Raw genomic sequence first — 18,953 nt, forward strand, 5'->3', positions numbered from 1 at the left:
TGTCCTCATAGGAGAGGTGTTCCAGCCCTCTGACCAGTTTTGTGGCCCTCCTCTGGCCCCGCTCCAACAGGTCCATGTCTTTCCTGTACTGAGGACTCCAGAGCTGGACGCAGTGCTGCAGGTGGGGTCCCACCAGAGCGGAGTAGAGGGGCAGAATCCACTCCCTCAACCTGCTGGCCACGCTTCCTTTGATGCAGCCCAGGATATGGTTGGCCTTCTGGGCTGTGAGCGCACATTGCCAGCTCATGTCCAGTTTTTCATCCACCAGTACCCCCAAGTCCTTCTCTGCAGGGCTGTTCTCAATCCCTTCATCCCCCAGCCTGTATTGATACTGGGGGTTGCCCTGACCCAGGTGCAGGACCTTGCACTTGGCCTTGTTGAACCACAGGAGGTTCACACAGGCCCACTTCTCGAGCTTGTCCACGTCCCTCTGGATGGCATCCCGTCCCTCAGGCGTGTCAACCACACCGCTCAGCTTGGTGTTGTCTGCTGAGGGTACACTTGATCCCACTGTCTGTGTCACTGATGAAGATAGTAAACAGTACTGGTCCCAATACAGACCCCTGAGGGACACCACTTGTTGCTGATCTCCATCTGGACATTGAGCCGTTTGCCACTACCCTCTGGATGTGGCCATCCAACCAATTCCTCATCCACTGAACAGTCCACCGATCAAATCCATATCTCTCCAATTTAGAGAGAAGGATGTTGTGGGGGACCATGTCAAAGGCCTTACAGAAGTCCACATAGATGACATCCGTAGCTCTTCCCTTGTCCACTGATGTAGTCACTCCATCATAGAAGGCCACTAGGTTGGCCAGGCAGGACTTGCCCTTGGTGAAGCCATGCTGGCTGTCTTGAATCACCTCCCTGTCTTCCATGTGCCTTAGCAGAGCTTCTAGGAGCATCTGTTCCATGATCTTCCCAGGCACAGAGGTGAGGCTGACAGGTCTGTAGTTTACAGGGTCCTCCTTTCTACCCTTTTTAAAAATGGGTGCAATGTTTCCCTTTTTCCAGTCACCAGGGACTTCGCCCGACTGCCATGATTTTCAAATATCATGGAGAGTGGCTTGGCAACTACATCAGCCAATTCCCCCAGGACTCTGGGGTGCATCTCGTCAGGTCCCATAGACTTATGTATGTTCGGGTTCCTTAAGTCCTTCGACTTATGTATGATCAGGTCACGAACCGGATCTTCTCTTACAGTGGGAGGGACTTTGCCCCCCCAGTCCCCATCTTGCGGTCCATCCACTCGAGAGGTGTGGGAAGAGAGATTGCCAGTGAAGACTGAGACAAAAAAGTTGAGTACCTCAGCCTTCTCCTCATCTGTTGTTACCAGTTTGCCAGTCTTGCTCATCAGGGGGAGTATGCTTTCTTTGACCTTCCTTTTCTGGCTGACACACCTGTAGAAGCCCTTCTTATTCTTTGCATCCCTTGCCAAGTTCAGCTCCAGCTGCACCTTTGCCTTCCTGGCCCCATCCCTACACAACCGGACAGTGTCCCTATACTCTTCCCGGGATACCTGTCCCTGCTTCCACTGCCTGTGCATTTCCTTCTTGCCCTTTAGTTTAATCAGCAGGTCTCAACTCAGCCATGTGCTCTCCTTCCTTCCTTTCCTGATTTCTTACACCTGGGGATCAAGAGCTCTTGCACTCTATGGAAAGCGTCCTTAAAGATCTGCCAGCTCTCTTCTGCTTCCTTGTCCCTGAGGGCAGTTTCCCAGGGGATCCTATTGACTAACTCCTTGAAGAGCTGCAAGTTTGCTTTCCTAAAATTCAGGGTCCAGACTTTACTCTTCGCCTGACCCATATCCCTCAGGACTGCGAACTCTACGAGCGCACGATCACCTCAGCCTAGGCTGCCTACAATCTTGACGTCACCAATTAGCTCACTTACATTGGTGACCAACAGGTCCAGTATCGCATCCCCTCTGGTAGGGCTGTCTGTTACCTGGCTTAAGAAGTTACCCTCAATGCACTCCAGGAGTCTCCTGGATTGCCTACAGCTCACCGTGCTACTTTTCCAGCAAATGTCAGGGTGGTTGAAGTCCCCCAGCAGGATGAGAGCCTGTGATCATGATGCCTCCTGTAGCTGGAGTAAGAAGGCTTCGTCAGTAGGCTCCCCTTGATCGGGTAGCCTGTAGTAGACACCAACTACAAGGTTCTCTTTTTTGCCTCAGTCTCTGATTCTTACGCATAAGCTTTCAACCTGCTCATGGCTAGTCTTCAGAGACAGCTCTTCACACTCTGTTTCTTGATGTAGAGGGCAACGCCTCTGCCCCTCCTTCCTCGCCTGTCCCTTCTGAACAGCCTGTAGCCATCGATAGCCGCGCTCAAGTCGTGGGATTCGTCCCACCAAGTTTCAGGAATGGCAACTAGGTTGTAGCTTTCTAGCAGCACGGTGGCTTCCAACTCCTCCTGTTTGTTGCCCATGCTGCGTGCATTGGTGTAGAGGCACTTCAGGTGGGCTGTTGGCTGTGTCACCTTCTTAGAGGAACACACCTTAATTCCTTTGAGGTATTTCACTGGTGTTTCCCTGTTGGCTCCTATGACCTCAGGAGCCCCTGGCTCATCTCCATAGGACTTCAAGTGTGCTGCAGTGTACCCAGCACGTCTCAGAGCAACAGCCTGAGGGCCCTCACTAGGATCCTGTCCCTCTAACCTTGGCGTGTCATCCCACAGCTTGTCACGGGCAAGCCTGATACTATCCCCCTCCCCCTTTAAGTCTAGTTTAAAGCTCCATCAATGAGCCCCGCTTCCACTTTGAGAAAGGTGAATCCCATCTGACGCCAGCAAGCCTGGTGCCGTGTAGTTGTTTTTCTTTCCTTTTGGAATCTGATAATTAGAATTTTTAGGTCTTGTAGTACTGGGAGGCATATGCCATTTAAAGTAAGATTGAGCAAGTTAGAATGCACTTTCTACTACAGTACGGCTAGCTTCTGTAATGTTTTTATTTTGGTCTGTGCCGTGAGGTTTTCTTCAGAGGCAGAAAGTGTCCTCTCTGTAGCACCTTGAGCTGGTTATTTACTGCCTCTGCTGGGAGTTTGATCCAGGGTGAGTTGTTGGGAGAAAGGGAACATACTTGAACCATCCTAAGAGATTTACAGTTGCATTTCCTGCTATTCCCATCGCCCTCCCTCAGTATGTTAGATACATTTCAAGGCATTTCTCTTCTTTTGAGTGTGAGTGAGGGTTATCCCTTAAAAGCAGTATGTGCAGTATATTGGCCTACAGGATGGATAAACTCAAAGGGAATAGTGTACCGTAAATGGTACAATGTGAAATGCATGTCATACCTGTGGTCAGTGGCACGAAGTCTAGTTGAAGGCCAGTAACTAGTGGTGTACCTCAGGGGTCAATACTGAGTCTAATCCTGCCCAACGTCTTCATTAATCACAGAATGGTTGAGGGTGGAAGGCACCACGGGAAGTCACCTTGTCCAACCCCCCTGCTCAAGAAGGGTTATCTAGAGCCGGTTGCCCAGTACCATGTCCAGACGGCTCTTGAATACGTCCAAGGAGGGAGACTCCACAACCTGCCTGGGCAACTTGTGCCAGTGCTTGGTCACCCTCACAGTGAGAAAGTATTCCTGATGTTCAGAGAGAACCTCCTGTGTTTCAGTTTGTGCCCATTGCCTCTTTATCGATTGGATTCCTCTTTGCACCCATTATTTTTTCCACTGACTTTTTTTAGGCTCACATTTCTTCTCTCTTTGAGCTGCTATGGAGGGTTTCTTTTAGCACTGCACCTGTTCAAGATCCTGTAAATGTTGTGTTTTATTATTACCGTATTTTTCTTAAGAAAGACCCAGTTCTCTTGCAACAATGTCATTGTCTTCACTTGCAGTAGGCTCCCCCCCCCGACGATCAGCTTTATGAAACCAAACTCTTTCATAATTACGCTCTTGTATTTTTGGTTCTGGTTGCCTTACACCACTAAGCTGGATCACTTGGGGGGAGGGAAGCATCCAGAGCTGGATGAGACATGCTCTGTGAACTTCAGCAAGGCTTCAGGTAGACTATTTCTTCCTTGTTCATGTGGTGATACCAGCTGAATTTTAATAAAGTCACTATTGTTCTGCAAGACTTAAGAGATTTTAAAATGCTTGTAAGTAAAATTTATCATACAACATACCAACAATACACAACACTGAATAGTTTTAGAGGAAACATTAATGTTTCAAAGCCAGGCAGAAGTTAGGGAATACCAAATTAAGAATGTCTCTGCAGCTCTAATTAGACTTCCCATTCTTCTATATATATACACATTATGTTTCAGCCTTAAATTATATGATTGAACACTGTTTTCTGCACTAAATGCTCTAACTGAACCTGTGAATGCCTGCTAGTAACGCTAAAAGCTACAATACCCTTGAGTACAGTTACCTCAATTGCAACGTACTAAAATGAGCTGAGAAAATTTTCATTTTAAGGAGCTGTCCAATTACATATAAGAATGGGCTCCAAAGAACATAAGACCTTCAAATTGTAATATTAATGTGAAATTTATATATCTAGGTTTCTGGAACAAATGACCAGTGTCTGACTATGAAGCACAAAGTCTGTGTTAGTTCCAAATACATGGACCAGTATCTTATGGTGTGAAGTGGCTGGAAGGATTTGAGACAAATCAGAACAGTTGTTTTCAGATTTTTTTTTTTTTTAAGAGTTTTGTGCTAAAATTAGAAAGATCCTTTTTAGAATGGTGATCAAGAACATAGGAAAGAGAACAATGGAGCTGGAGTCTACGGTTTGCCGGAAGAAATAACAATGAAGACTTCTCAGAGTTTGGCTGATAGATATGAAATGTATATCACAGCTGTCCTGTAACAGTACTGTACTTTACACAGCTGTGTGATTCAGAAAACATCAAAGAAGCCTGGTCTTTGAGCAAAGAACATTCACTACAGCACTTTTAATTATTTTGTATAGCCAAAGTACATGCAGTGCACACTGGATGTGCATGTTTTTACAGCCATTGCAGCCTACATGATATGCACAAGGAGGAACCTATTCTGAAAGAATACTTAATAAACTTGGGAAGTGAATCATTCCAATTTTAGGAAAAATACGTTTAAGGTGTTTGAGCAGTCTATTGCCTTTTTTGTTTAATGTGCAAATTTTAATCTTGTACTGTTATGAGAAATAATATTTTTAAATACCTTTTTCCATACCTAATAAAGAGCAATATTTTATAGGGATAGAGGGAAGTTAGCTGTCTGTAACATTAGAATATCTGTAATAATTCAAATAGTGCTTTTATACATAATTTTTAATGTAAAGTCACTCTTACCTTGTACCTATTTCAAACTATGGAAGATATTCTTAGGTTCTTGATCTGTTAATACTGTTTGAAGATGAATTTGATTTCCAAAACCATAAAGTGTTCATATGACTCTCTCAAAAAAAACCCAGAGACTGTTTAATCAGAAAATTACATTCTTCCTCATGGACTAAATTTCTATAAGAGATACCAGTTGTTAAAGAAAGGAAAGCCGCTTAAATCTTCAGAGTTTCAACCCTTTTTTTACGTTTTTTTTTTTCCTTTTTATCTACAGTTTCATAACTAGCTATTTGATAACTAGTTACAGCTTTCTGATGAACCTTTTGGAGCCTGTGTATTCCTCTTGGCTGAAGTCTGACACCACAGAAAACAGGTGTGGGGAGGGCTTTTCAAAGGTCTTTTAGTACATCCTCCAGCTTACAGATCCGATCCATTTGAAAGATTTCCATTATTAAGCAACTTTTGATAGAATTGGAAGAAAAATAAGCTTTAAAGTTTACAGTCTTTTTTCATGCCTGAAGCAGAAGCTTGTGAGGTTTACGGCTTGTCTTGTGGGTTTTGTTTTGGTTTTGTCCCCATCCACTAACAACTGTCATGCAAATGAAATATGTCAACTTGTCTGGATCTTTCATCCTCAGCCCAACACTTCTTACTCCAGCCACAACCAGTTGTGTGGTTTTTTTTTCTTGCAGATGTCTGTTGCAGAGATAAGTATTCCACTCTTTCCTTATGGGCTGGCAGTTTTCCTGTAGTTTGTTGTCTGTACCGCTAGGAAGTTTTTTCTTAGTGTCTAAGCTAAATTTTGTCTGCTGCAAAGCAGACTCATATTACTTGGTCTATCAAGAGTTGATATATAGGATAGATTGTTCCATTCTGTGTAACAGTCTTAAAATATATAACAGGCTAATGTAGCTAGGTTTCTCCTTAAGTCTTCTGCTCTTAAAAACAAACAACCTTTTCAGTCTCTTAAGTTGCAGTGTCTAGACCGCCGATCTCTGGCGTTGTCTTCTCTGTTCCCTCCACCTGGTCCAGATCTGAATTCTGGTGCCTGCAATGGGATGTAGGCTCCTCCAGAGGCCTCATTAGTACCAGATAGAGTGGAATGATGACTTTCTTTGTTTTAAAGGCAGTGTTGGTCTTCATACAACTTAATAAGTGGTTTATTTTCTCATATCATCAGATGGGCTGTTTCCAGCTGACCATGTCTGAGTCTCTCAGAAAGATAATTCTTCCTGTTTTTGTAACAGTGTACCTGAGGACGTGACTTGTCGTTTTTCCTTGTTACTGCTTTTTGTGAAAGCTGTTGTACAAGGGAGAAGTGCTTCTTTTTTCCTTTGCAAAGCTGGAAGGCATAAGTACTGGGAAAGGGGAAACGGTTGGGGAACACACATGATGAGTGAGAGTGGAGATACAGTACTTAACTATCTTTCTCGTCCCCCCAGTAATTGGCTGTTGGAGAACATGAAGTATATGGTATTTCAAAGGAAGTAACCAGGGCTGCAGTTAAATTTTTGGTTCAGGTTGTTCTGTTTTAAACTTCTTTTTCTAGTTGTCAGTGCTGTTTGTTAATCTCAGAAAATTCTTTCCTGTTGTGGATTGTCTGTCTAGCTCATCCAGACAAGCGAGGAAGGGAGAATGTTTCCTCATGTTGCATTTAGCTTTTCCTTCTCATGGTCTTGTGGTTGAGTTTTAGGAGATACTTTCTTATTTTCAAAAAATTAAGCATTGTTCAGGGGAGTGTCGTTAACCATGTTCTTTCAATCCAGCCTTTTCTACATTGCTGGACGGATGTATTGAGAGCTGGCATATAGCCTTTGCCTGTAGAATATGATTGAGTCACTGGTATTATAAGCACATAGAGTATATGTTTAAAAAAACTGCTTCACTCTTCCCAACTGGCATTCAACATTCTAGTATAGTGTGATGCTTATTTTCAGAAATTTATTTGTGGTTTGTATTCCATAAATAATCATAATTTTCTTCCTTTTAGTTTGTTTAGATTTTTAGTTAGATGATCCAGTTTTGGGGGTGTTCTTGTGGGCTTTTTCAATTTTTTTAGTGCTGAAACTGGAGAGGGCTGCTTAGTTTACATTCTTTGGGAAACACCTGAAAATACTACAGAACTTGTTTTACTCCTGTAGTTTGCAGAGAGATAGTATTAGCAGAGCGTCATTTTTTTCCTGTGTGTAATCCTTAGCAGATACTTTGCCAGAGAGCATAGTGTGTTTGCTGCCTGCTTGCCCTATGGTGTGTGATACTAAGGAGTGTAACTTGATTAGTACAACTTGCTTGAGATGTTACCCTGCCACAAGAAAAACAGGCAGCTGTGTGCACAGCTGTACCTGTGTGGAACTGACCCAGGGATTTGTGCGTTGACTATAATACAGGCTCTGGAAATGTTCCGCTTTTCCAATTAGTATTAGTTGTATGTGCTTCAGGTTATTTGTAGAAGCTTAAGAACTCTGTTGTACTGATTTTTCTTTTTCTGCCTTATTTCGTAAAAAGACGTGAACTTTCCGAAGAATCCATATTTTTTGGATGGAAGATTTTTGCTTTTCCTGTTGATTCCATGTGGTTTTCATGGCAATCCATTACGTAAGATGGCATAGTCAGATTACTTTTTTTTTCCTTCTTGTTGCATATTCTGTACTGCAAGTTTTCTAAAATGAGATATCTTTGGAATTTTTCAGTAGAGAAAACAAATGAAATTAGAATTTATAGGTGCTCCAGAAAGCTTTTTTGAGAAAGAAGTGCTCTTCATAATTCCTTTCATTCCATTTTCCTTGCTTTGTAAATTAAGTTAGTTATCGGAAACAAATTAACTGTCTTCCAGGTTTACATCCCAGGTATATTTTTCTTATAATTAATAATCCTCTGAAATCTGCAACTGCTGCTCACTTGAAGCTGATTGTTAAATTTGAGATGTGGAAGACAGAAATGCCTGTACTCAGGCATGGATATGTGGGCACATAGGCATGTACATAGCAGTGCAGTGATTTAGGGAATTTGTTCAGCTTTTTCTGTGTTGGTCAACAGTGCATTGCATATAGGTAAAGAACAGCTGTGTGGTGATACCATGTCCTATTGTCACCCATCTGTTTTACGCTCCTGCAGTTTGGAGTCTCCAGCTGATTTCTGACATGTCGCCTGCTCCCCCAGCTATGCTGATGAACTCCGGTCAGGAGTTAGACCTTTATTCTGTTTATTTTTGCCAGAGTGTCTTACAGTAACTTACACGGGTTTAGCCTTATAACCTTAATTACATGTGGAATGTGGAGAATGCTGTATTATTTTTCTGTATAAGAAGACAGTGGACTCTAATTGCTTAGTTCAAGTATTAAAACATTCCTTGTGCATCAGGACTTTGCTTAACCAAGCTATGTTGTAAAAAGTAAATGTAACTACCAAAAAGTTTCTTCTGATTACCTCACTGTTTTATGTGTATTGATCCTATCTTTGTTTTGTTCAGTTTTGTGTGAACGGACGTTATTAATATTGCATTTATTTTTGTTTCTTTCTGTTATCCTTTAGGAGCAACATTTAAAATGTTAAAGGCAGTTTTAAAAAAGAGCCGAGAGGGTGGAAAAGGGAACAAGAAAGACTCAGGTATGAATATTAATAAAATATCTTATCATGTAGATGAGTTGTGCATTATAAATCCAGCAATTAAATTTATTCTGTTGCAGCAGTGATGCCCCATCTTTAGGGCAGCGGGTGACTCCTGTTGCTGACGCCGGCTGCAGGGAGGTCTGTAGCCCATAGGCCCTCCCCTCCGTTTTGGCCGAGCTGCTTCTGTGCAGAGCATGAGTAGCAGGTCTAAAGCTTCCTGGAAGTATCCAGTGCACTCGTTCCTGAACCGCTGCCTGGAACGACAGATGAGAGCAGCTTGCTCTTGGTTCTTGCCATAGAAATACGGAGAGCAGGCTCTGTGTATTGTCCTGCCAGCTTAAACACTGCCCAAGGCCAGAGGTTCAGAACCCTGACCTGTAGAAATATATTTTAAACTACTTATTCAATTAGATTATAGAAAAAAACCATTGTGTATTATGGGCGATAGAATTTTTATTATTCATGTATTTAGAAAAAAAATTAATGAAAATAAATTTAGTGAAAAGTTTTTAAGTTGATTATCAAACTTCTATCATGTTCTAGTTTTTGCTCTAACTACAGAGATTTTTGAAGGTAAAATTAATCATCAACAAATTTTACTTTAAAAAAAATAAAGCTTATTTTACTATTAATCATAAACTTAGTAGACCGCTACTTATCTGTATTGCCTTTCAGGAAAAATGATAACTAAGAACTCTGCCATTTTTGAGGGCAGAGAAGGACCAGCAATGCCCTTTGAGAAGGAGTAATAGTTACAGAAGTGCAGGTGTTGGTGGCTGAGTATTAAACCTGCCTGCTCTGTGCAGGTCATGCTGAAGTCTTTGCTGCAATGGCTAGGAAGCTGATGGACCTGAGTGGCAGTTACCTTTTCTTCACAGTTAAATTCTTAACTTTAAACTATTGATGTAGACTAATACATCTGATTTTCTGATGAGTTAGATCCTAAATTATCTATAAGAGTGAATTTATGCTCTTTGGCAACACATATTTATTACTTCCAGAATAAAAAAAATATAAAACCAAATATTCCTTTAATGTATTAAGTACAGAATGTAATATAGACTACCACATTCACATTTGTCAGAACCTTTAAAAGAATGCAGTCATGTTTTCTTTGACAAGCAAGTTATATACGTATCTTGCATTGCAGCTTTTAAAACTATGCTGAGTTATACTGAGTCCTACAAGGGGAGGATATTTTAAGTGTTCTTTTGCAAAAAGCAGCTCTGTGTTCATCTGGCAGGTAGTATGTTCTTCAGGAAATTCTTGTGGTCTTCTGAAGTTTACACTCTACCACGCTTTCTTTCTAAGTGACTGAATGATGAGAGCTATCCTGAAAAGAAAAAACATTGACACTAGATCAAAGATGCACAGAAGTGATCACAGAGCAAGACGAAAGGCATCCTGTTAATTTTGTGTGTACTGCTGACTTGAAGTTACCAGCTGGAGTTGTTTAAATACAGCGGGCTAAAGATTCCTGTGGTGAGGCTTTCATTGGTACATTTTTCCTTAAAATACTAGATGGAAGTTGGTTTAAGCTCAAAAGGAAAATCAGGCTGTTTGGAATGGAGCTTTGACCAGGCTTTGATTAAAATCTGAAGCTTGAAAAGCCTTTTTCCTTTAGGTCAGAAAACACATATTTTTTACTTTAGGATCTCATCACATCTGTCTGGATTAACGTGTGCAAAAGAAAGGATTGTCTCCCTTTGTTTTTACAAATACAATGCTGCTGTATTTCTGAACACCAAGGGGAGTGTTAGAGTGTGGGAGGTTTTTTTGTTTCATTTTTGGTTTGGGTGTTTTGTTTTGTTTTTTAAGCAAAGCTTTAGAGTTTCATGTATGAAGTGAATGTTATGGAAACCAAATATTGGGAAAAATTGGTGAATAGTGCCTGGCTGGTGAAAGCTAGACTAAGGAGGAGTGCAGGGGCCACTTTTTAAAAGGAAGTAATTAATTTATACAGTGGATTCCAGAGATTTTGGCTTATTTTGTATTTGAAGATGTTGTGAAAAGTTTGAAAAGAAATGTGTGCATTCTGTTCTGTGTTACAGGAAGTCCTGGCTGTAAAGTTGTGTTCAGTTTAATAGTTTTCTCTTTTGTTCCAAAGGACCTTCCAATTCTTTCAGCTGTAAGATATTTCTCAGCTTTTAGAGAAGATGTGAAGCAAAGCAAAGAACATTGGTCTTTGTAGAGCTTATTTTTTGCTCGCTCCTCTCCCTGGTCCTTAAACTCCAAACAATGAGAAATGGAAAATTTTTTGATTGTAGAGTTGTCCCATTTCATGGCCTTTCAGGTCCTTAATAACAGCAACAGCTCTTAAAATTTACTACTCTCCAAAGAACTGTGAAGAGAGTGAAAATGCATGCTAATGATGGAAGCTGACTTGAGAGACAGTTAATGTGGAAACATCCCTCCTTCTAGCCACCATTTAAGAGAGTAATGCAATAGTAAATTTAGATGCTTCTCTCAGCTTCGTAGGCACATAGATTTGATTTTTTTGCTGATGAAGCTTTGAAAAAGTTTTCAGGTTTTTCAGAGCTTCAGAATGTAGCAGGAAGTGGATGAGAGAGCGCAGCTCAGTAGTGCCAAACTGAACCCAATTAGGAAGACTTCTGTGATCTTTTTTCAATATATACCCAGTGTAGGAGTAATGCTGAACAGCTAGAAAGTAGTAAAATCTTAAGCTGCCATAGCCATTTCAGAATTCACTGTGTGAATGTGCTTGCAAACTTCTGCTAAGGTGCGTGGCTAAATCTATCATACTTTGCATCCCAGTAGACAGAGGAGAGACGTTGCGGTGTTGAATTGCAGCTGAGGAGCAGTAACTCCTGAAAGCTCTGTCTTGACCACTTGTGATTGTTTTACTCTAGCTGAAGTCAAATCGGAAGAGGTTTAGGCTAAACTGCAGTAGCTTATTCTTAAACTGAAGTAACCCCTGTTGTCCCGTGGGTTTACTTGTGCATAAAAGGAATGCCTGGAAGTCTGCGTAATTCAAATCTGAGTGGGATGATTCCTGTTTTACTGAATAGAACTTCCTGTTTATGCATTAACTATATCTTATTGGTTTTACATCTGTTAGCCTTGCGGAACCAGTGCAAATAGGAATGTTTGGGGTTTTTTTTTCCTGGATTGAAGGCACAACTGTAGTATTAAAAAGTCTGTAAAAGGGTTAAAGAACAAAAAGAAATTAGGACTGTTTTTTTTAAAAATTGCTTGTATGGATTTTAATGTTAGAATTTCCTCATTTACCCTGACATAAGGGCTTAAGAGCTGCAGAGGTGCATAATATTTTTGAAATCTAGCTGCTGAGTATGTTAATTACCATTTTTAATAACTTTTAAAATTCAGGGTTATCTTGAAAAAGAGGGTTGCCAGAATTAGTGTTGATGCTTTTGGGAGAGAGACTGAAGAGCTATGCTAAAGACTGGTAGAGGGTCTTTATATAAACAAGTTCTGCCCTAATGTGGTGGAAGACTGTCATGTGCGAATCTCACTTTTGGATGGGTCTCACTTCTACAATTGTTGTATTAAAATGGGTTTATTTAGATGTGGCTGGGAGGCATTGATAGGTAGGTGGCTGTTGTAGGATTAGGTAAAATCTAAATGAAGCAAAATTTTTGTGTTTAAGCATGCACATATGTAATTGCGTATATGATTGTATATCAGTATGTACAAACATACATGAACATAGATGAAAAGAGAGCAGTGTTGACCATGTTGTTTATGCATAGAGCAACTTTTCAAAACAAAACTTACTAAACTTACTTCTAAACGTGGATTTGAAGACAAGGTAGTTGATACCGTATTTAGGTGAACTGATGTGCCAAAGGAACAGAATTTCAAACAAACCGATTTTTGACCCAGGCATCAAGCTTTTTCTGCATCCAGCTTTTTTTCAGGTTTTCTGCAGTATAAAGCAATCTGTCTTTATACCCCTTCAGACATAGTTACTTCTGTTGTATGGAAATAAGTATCTGTAAGTTGATTTTTGTTTTGTCTTGTCCCTGTTCCTTCTATTAAAGTGATATAAATACTTGGTAAAGGACAGAACTTGACGGGGAAAAAAACACAATCTGCACCTGTCACATTAAAGTAACAGAAAACTATTTTGTGAATGTTTGGAACCAAGCAGGAAGAGGGCAAACAGGAGCATTAATTTTTGTGTCCCAGAAGGTAATCTGTGGTTTTATACTGTCTCATGTACACTGAGCTGGAAATGTACAGCAATTACTCTCTCAGTTTCCCTTTGTTTCTCAAGGTTTTCATTCAGTCTCAGAAACAAGGTAAAAATTTGGTATCTGCTTCTCTTTGTCAGGTTATTATCATCAAATAAATATTATCTCTTTAAACTCTGAAAGAGTTTTCAAGTCCTTTAGAAATTCCTTGGAAGCTGTCTTTCTAGTAAGAAGTGGCAGAGCTAGCCTTTTTGATTGGGAGTCTTAGTGTAACTGTGACTAGTCCTTATGACTTCTGCTTAAGGCGCCCGTTTTCTTTCCTTATTCTTTGCGTTTTGCCTTTGTTTTGTTAATGGACTTTATTTTCTAGATTTAAGATAATCTCGTCTCTTTGTCTTTATTTCTACCCTGTCTTTGTTTCTAACTACCTTGGAAATTTCTTTCTGCTCTCTCTTCTATGTTGTTTTCATAGTTGATTTGTGGATTGTATGTTTTCCAGTTTCTTTCTTTGAGGTTTTTAAGTTCACCTCTGTAGCCACTGGGAGATTCTCTGCCTCTGGCCTCTCTTGGAAGGAGCTGACCTTTTTTATTTTAGTATAGCAAAGAAACTTCATATCTTAGTGTCACAATTCAAGAAAACAGAGCCAGAAGACTGTTGTTCGAACTCAAGTTCTACAAGGTTACCTGCAAGTCTTGTCTGTGTCCATGATGAGGTGATAGTATAAAAAATATACATAAGATTCAGAATATAAACAAAAAATAGTTTTTGATTATGATTGTTTTAGTAGAAGTTCTACTCAGCTACTCATTCTTAAATGCTTAAAACTGCTTCAGAGAGAGATTTGTATTAGTATTTCCTGTTGGTTTTTAATGCTGCCAGCGGCTTTGCAGTATATAATTATGTTTGTTTTCTTTAACTGTCCTAAAGCCAGCAACTTGCCTGCATTCTGGGAATCTGCATTTTTTTTTTACTTACTAAGCAAAAGACCATTCAATACAAAGTACTTGTAATGTATTTCAACTTAAAAAGAAAAGAAGATCCCGTATATTAAATTTCTACAGAACAAGCTCAATTATTTCAGATGGCTTTTTAGTAGCATGAGCATTGTTGTTCTGTTGACCCAATATCAGGCCTGAAGGAACATGAATAATGGAAGTATTGTGCTTAGTTTGCCATGTTCTTCCTGCACTAAATCCCATCAGAAGTTTAACATGAGATGTTGTACAGGGTATGCATGAAAACTCCGTTGATTTCAGTAGAAATTAATGTGGTAAGTAGTTGGGACTTTCAGGTTTTCCAGCTTAAAGGCTTGTTAGACATTCATGTAGTGCTCACATAACAAGGGACAAATTATTATGTCAACAAAAAGGTAATGTTTAGACTGTAGTATTATAGTGCTTTAAAGGTAGAGAATCTGGAGAAATGAGATCAGTGTTTTTGATTTCTGGGTGATGAAATAAAAGGTATTGAAGTGCTTATGTATTCATATGCATCGTACTTTCAGTGATTGTCTTCATATTCAGATTTTTTTAATTTGGGCTACAAAAAAGTTCCATATTAATAAATCTTTCTTGGGTCTTGTTTGATTGTCCTGTAGATCAGACTTAATTTTTTACAATACTCTTTTGAGACTTAGTTTCCTTTGTTTTTTCTTCTTCTTGTATTCCAGTGTCTTTATATAAGTATCTTTGACCTAAATATGAGTGTACAAAGTTTTTGAATGTTAGGATAGAATGGATGCTTTTATTTCTGCATTATGTTCTGTTGTAGATTGGCATACTCTCAGTTATTTTGTTTGTATGCCTTGCTCTTTATCAACATTTTATATTAAACAAATTGGATGAAATCTGTGAATTTGAAATTTCTTCCTTTTTTTACATATGATCAGATACAATTAAGAAATTGAGATTACACTTAGTATTCTTTTTGAAAAATAAAATGGCTTTCAAAGGCATGGGCTGTGATTGCTCGTATGATGTTCTGCCATTCTTGGGGTTTTTTTCTCCCTTTCCTATTATCATAGGCCACTGTTACAAGCCTGATGCACAGCACTAGTGCAGCACTTTGAATGATAAAGATAAATGTGCTTAAATTCACTGACACAATTTTGTTTTGCTAATGGCAACTAAATTGCTACTTTAAAATAGAAGTGAAGTTGCTATGCAAGAAGGCCTAATCCTTTAGTAAACCCCACTACTTAATTATTATTTTAAAATTAAGTGGTTTTGGAGTTATTTGCCTGTAGCAGTAAAGGTTCAACTCTCAGCTGCACTTGTTTAGTGAAATGCATATTTGAACCCCACCTTTCTTGCATTATGTCTCATTAAACATTTCTGTTTGACTAATATACTTGTAACCAAGCTGAGAACATTGAGAGCTTCACATACCCTTCTGGCAAATTGAAAGGCTTGAAATCATTAAATAAAATAAGTTTGCATTTTAAAACTAAATATGCAAATTCAATTGGTTTTGTCTGTCCAAACTCTCTCTGATACTAGGCTTTGAATTTTAAGTGCAAAGGGACTTTGTGATGCATAAAGTACACATGCACTAGCTGGAACATTGAACTTGTGCTGGAATACTTTCAAGCTTCAGTTTGACTTTTTGTTGTTACTCTAAAAATATCTTGCAACAGAAGACGCATTGTTTCATGCTTAAAATATGGAGCTGTTTTTGATTATTCTGTGTTGCTTTGCCCACTTTCTGTGGCTGTTGACAGTTATTTAAGAGTTTAAACTCCTTTTTTTTGCTGAGCAGTGAGTAGTTAATGTGGTGAATGTCTTTTCCCAGAAGCTAATTCCAGTGATATATCCCATGTACATATAAACAGGGGGAAAAAAAAAAAAAGATCCTGCCCTTGAAACACACAAATAGAAATTATTTCAGTGGCCCTAATAACCTCTATTTATCACTGTTTTCTTTAAAAATTGGTTGTTTTTTAAAGTAAGCACTGCAAGAGAACATTAGTATTTTGTGTACTGAAAAAGTAATCCAGAGTTGAGAAATAAATGCCAGAAAGTGAGCAAATAATGTCAAGTACAAGCATAGTTGGCGGAGATTGTCCTTTTGGACCTTTTATTCTAATCTTTACTTGGTTTGTTTCTCACTCAGTGCACTTCACTGCTTCTGTTACTCAGGCTGTAATGAGTTTTCTTCCCATTCCAGGCTAGTTTCTCCCTTTTTCTGGTCTCTCCAGAGTCTCCAGCAAAAGAATTAAATGTTGATCTTCCCTAATGCATGTATTTTACATGACTGAAGCCTGTTTTCTTATCCCAGAGGCTAGCTGATGAACTACTTCACTTACCATTAATTTTTCTTCAACTCCTGGTCAGTGTTGGTGGTAGTGTGAGTGGTTACCTTGTCCTAACTGGAAAGACCGGGTCGCTTGGCTCCTTCCGTCCTCCTTGATTGCCTTCTCACTAAGTTGGACTGGCTGTGTACGTACAAGTACACGCACACATGTAAGCATTTTAGTTTTGAAAGACACAGATCCTTTAAAGGGCAATTACCAGTGTTTTGCAATTAAAATAAAGCACCTTATACACAGTGACTGCTACAGAGTTCTGTCTACAGTTGCCTGTCAGTTCTGTTGAAAAATAGGATGGGAATGGAATGTAGAAGGCTGTTGTTTGTTGGTTTTGTTTTTTTTTTTAATGCCAAAACCACTGCTTTTGGTAATCTTTAAACAGTTTCTTATTACTTAGACATAGTGATGCCTCGTTCTGGAAAGTGCTTTCCGATTGTATGGCTTTCCTCATGCCATACAACTAATTTCTTTTTCCCCACTCATAATTTCCTTCTGAACTTGTCTGTAAAGTCTCATCTTTTCTTAGTATTTGTTAGGATGAAACACATCCTACGAAGCAGAACAAAGTTTAATAAGACTGTCAGTAGTAATATGTAAGAACATCTGAATGTTGAATATTCCTGTTTGCAGAGACAGTCTGTCTTTTCATAGTGCTGTGTGTGCATGTAGATTGGTACAGTTTGCTACTTGTGCTGTTCTTAAAAACTCAGCAGTTTTCACAGAGGTATCATGGGGTGCTGGGTGAAGAGAACAGAAGCCTCATGTAAAGCAACTAACAAAATAACCCAGCAGTAGTTATTGTCGTTAAAATCTTTTGCATGCTCCCCGTGTCAATGTGATTTCATTCCGTCTCAACTCAGACCATTATGCTTGCTTTAAAATAGCAAAGGAATTATACCTCTTAAGCTCACTTTTTAAGCTTTTACTGGTAAAGATTCTCCAAAGAGCTTTACAAGAGTTTCAGTGATGGCTGTATATGCAGAAGTTATCACAGAAATGCAGCACCACGGTTACCCAGGACTGTCTCCAGTCGGCTTTAGAGAATCTCCAGGAATGGAGACTTTACAGCCTCCCTGGGCAACCTTTTCCACTGCTCCACCGCCCTCACAGTTTTTAACAACAATACACTAGTGGCTGACAAATTTAGTGATTCCTCTGTTCCAATAGAAATGTCAGGGCAGTTTGTAGACAGAACAATTGCATGCAGGTTGAGACTGAGCCAGCCACCAGGTTTAATGCTGGTTGTGTTCTCTTCTGTAGAGAATACTGATTTCTTTTTTGTCTTCACTGTGTATTCATCTCGGAGGACTGTCGACATAAGCCAGCAGTGGCCTGGGTAGACACGTAGCCCTCGACCAGTCCTGTTAACATTCTCTCTTCCTAAGGATAGTTAGCAGTGGTACCCAGGTTTTTGCCACCTTCTGGTCTCCTGCCCCAAATGTGTTATAAAAGTGCAAAGTTTGCAACTGTTACATGGCAAAGTTTACTGCTTCTTTGCTTTCCAATTCATGCCAGAGTAATCTGGTCAGGGCTGGGCTGTTATAATCAAGGTCTCATTTGTTTGGGAGGTGTTGTCGGTGCACTTCACCCCATGGTGTTTGCAAGGAACCTTTTTCAGTGATAGGATCCTGTAGTGGTAACACTGTTTGTTTGTTTGTTTGTTTGTTTGTTTGTTTTTTAAAACATCTTAAGTAGAACTGCACAATTTAAGATTTCTTCTGCTATAGCACACACAATTTTATATCAGGTATATTTTTTAAGTGGGTTGAGAGTCTCTTGTTTCACTTTAGTAGATAGGTTAAGGGAGAAAAAGACAAAATCGGCCATCTCAGAAACACATATTGAGAGAAGTCTGTGGAACGTTGTTCTGCAGTCGCTGTCGATATTGAGACTTAAGCAGTCTGCATTTTCATTGTTTTAGCTTTCACTGTTTTGAAGGTTGTGGTCCTATTCCTTCATGTTAAAATAATCTGAATTCCAACATCTGCACCAAACTCCAGTTTAAGTGTATTTTGGTAAAGTAGTTAGCATTCTTCTGGTTTCTAAGCAATTTATATTGAATGAAGAATTAGATGTGTTTTATGATGTTTAATACTGACATATACACTGTAAAGGTTTTCATTTTAGTTATCCTCTCTATTCAACAGAAGGATTAATTTAATCCTAAAGTTCAAGTTCTCTTTTAGGATATTAGGCTCTACAAAATCATTACTTTAGTCATCCATCCTTTTATCTTTTTGTATCTTAAGGAAAAAAGTAGTTTGCTAATCAGATTATGCCTTTCAGTTGCATCCCTAGGTGCAACTAAACTGGGATTTGATTTCCATTCTCAAAGCTTTTTGTGTGTGGTTTTTAAAGCTATTAAGTTGTTTCCATGGTTACTTTGACCACTGAATAAGAACTCTGGTGTTGATTGATGCTTATGAAACTTTTTTGTCTGGAGGCTACTTGGCGGCGGAAAATGTACAACTCAGAGGTTTTAAAAATAAGAAAGTGGAATTTCACAGGACCTTTCCTTATGTTTTAGTTTGACATTATTAAAAAACTTGTGAGAGGTCATCTTCCTCCTATTCCAGAAC

At 39.4% G+C, this 18,953-nt stretch overlaps 1 protein-coding gene across 3 annotated transcripts in view; it reads left to right on the forward strand.

The window, feature by feature from the left end:
- The window catches only part of TANC1 (tetratricopeptide repeat, ankyrin repeat and coiled-coil containing 1), a 97,808-nt gene that overhangs the window by 19,182 nt on the left and 59,673 nt on the right, over nucleotides 1-18,953 (forward strand). For 2 of the 3 annotated variants that reach the window (XM_050899492.1, XM_050899491.1), the window contains exon 2: nucleotides 8,814-8,888. The exons of the other annotated variant lie outside the window; for it this stretch is intronic. In XM_050899492.1, the coding sequence (XP_050755449.1) occupies nucleotides 8,828-8,888 (61 nt within the window). In that variant the 5' untranslated portion in view covers nucleotides 8,814-8,827. The remainder of the gene's footprint in view (nucleotides 1-8,813; nucleotides 8,889-18,953) is intronic. 3 annotated transcript variants of the gene reach the window in all.

The sequence above is a fragment of the Gymnogyps californianus genome, chromosome 7 (assembly GCF_018139145.2).
Source record: "Gymnogyps californianus isolate 813 chromosome 7, ASM1813914v2, whole genome shotgun sequence".
Taxonomy (NCBI): Eukaryota; Metazoa; Chordata; class Aves; order Accipitriformes; family Cathartidae; genus Gymnogyps; species Gymnogyps californianus.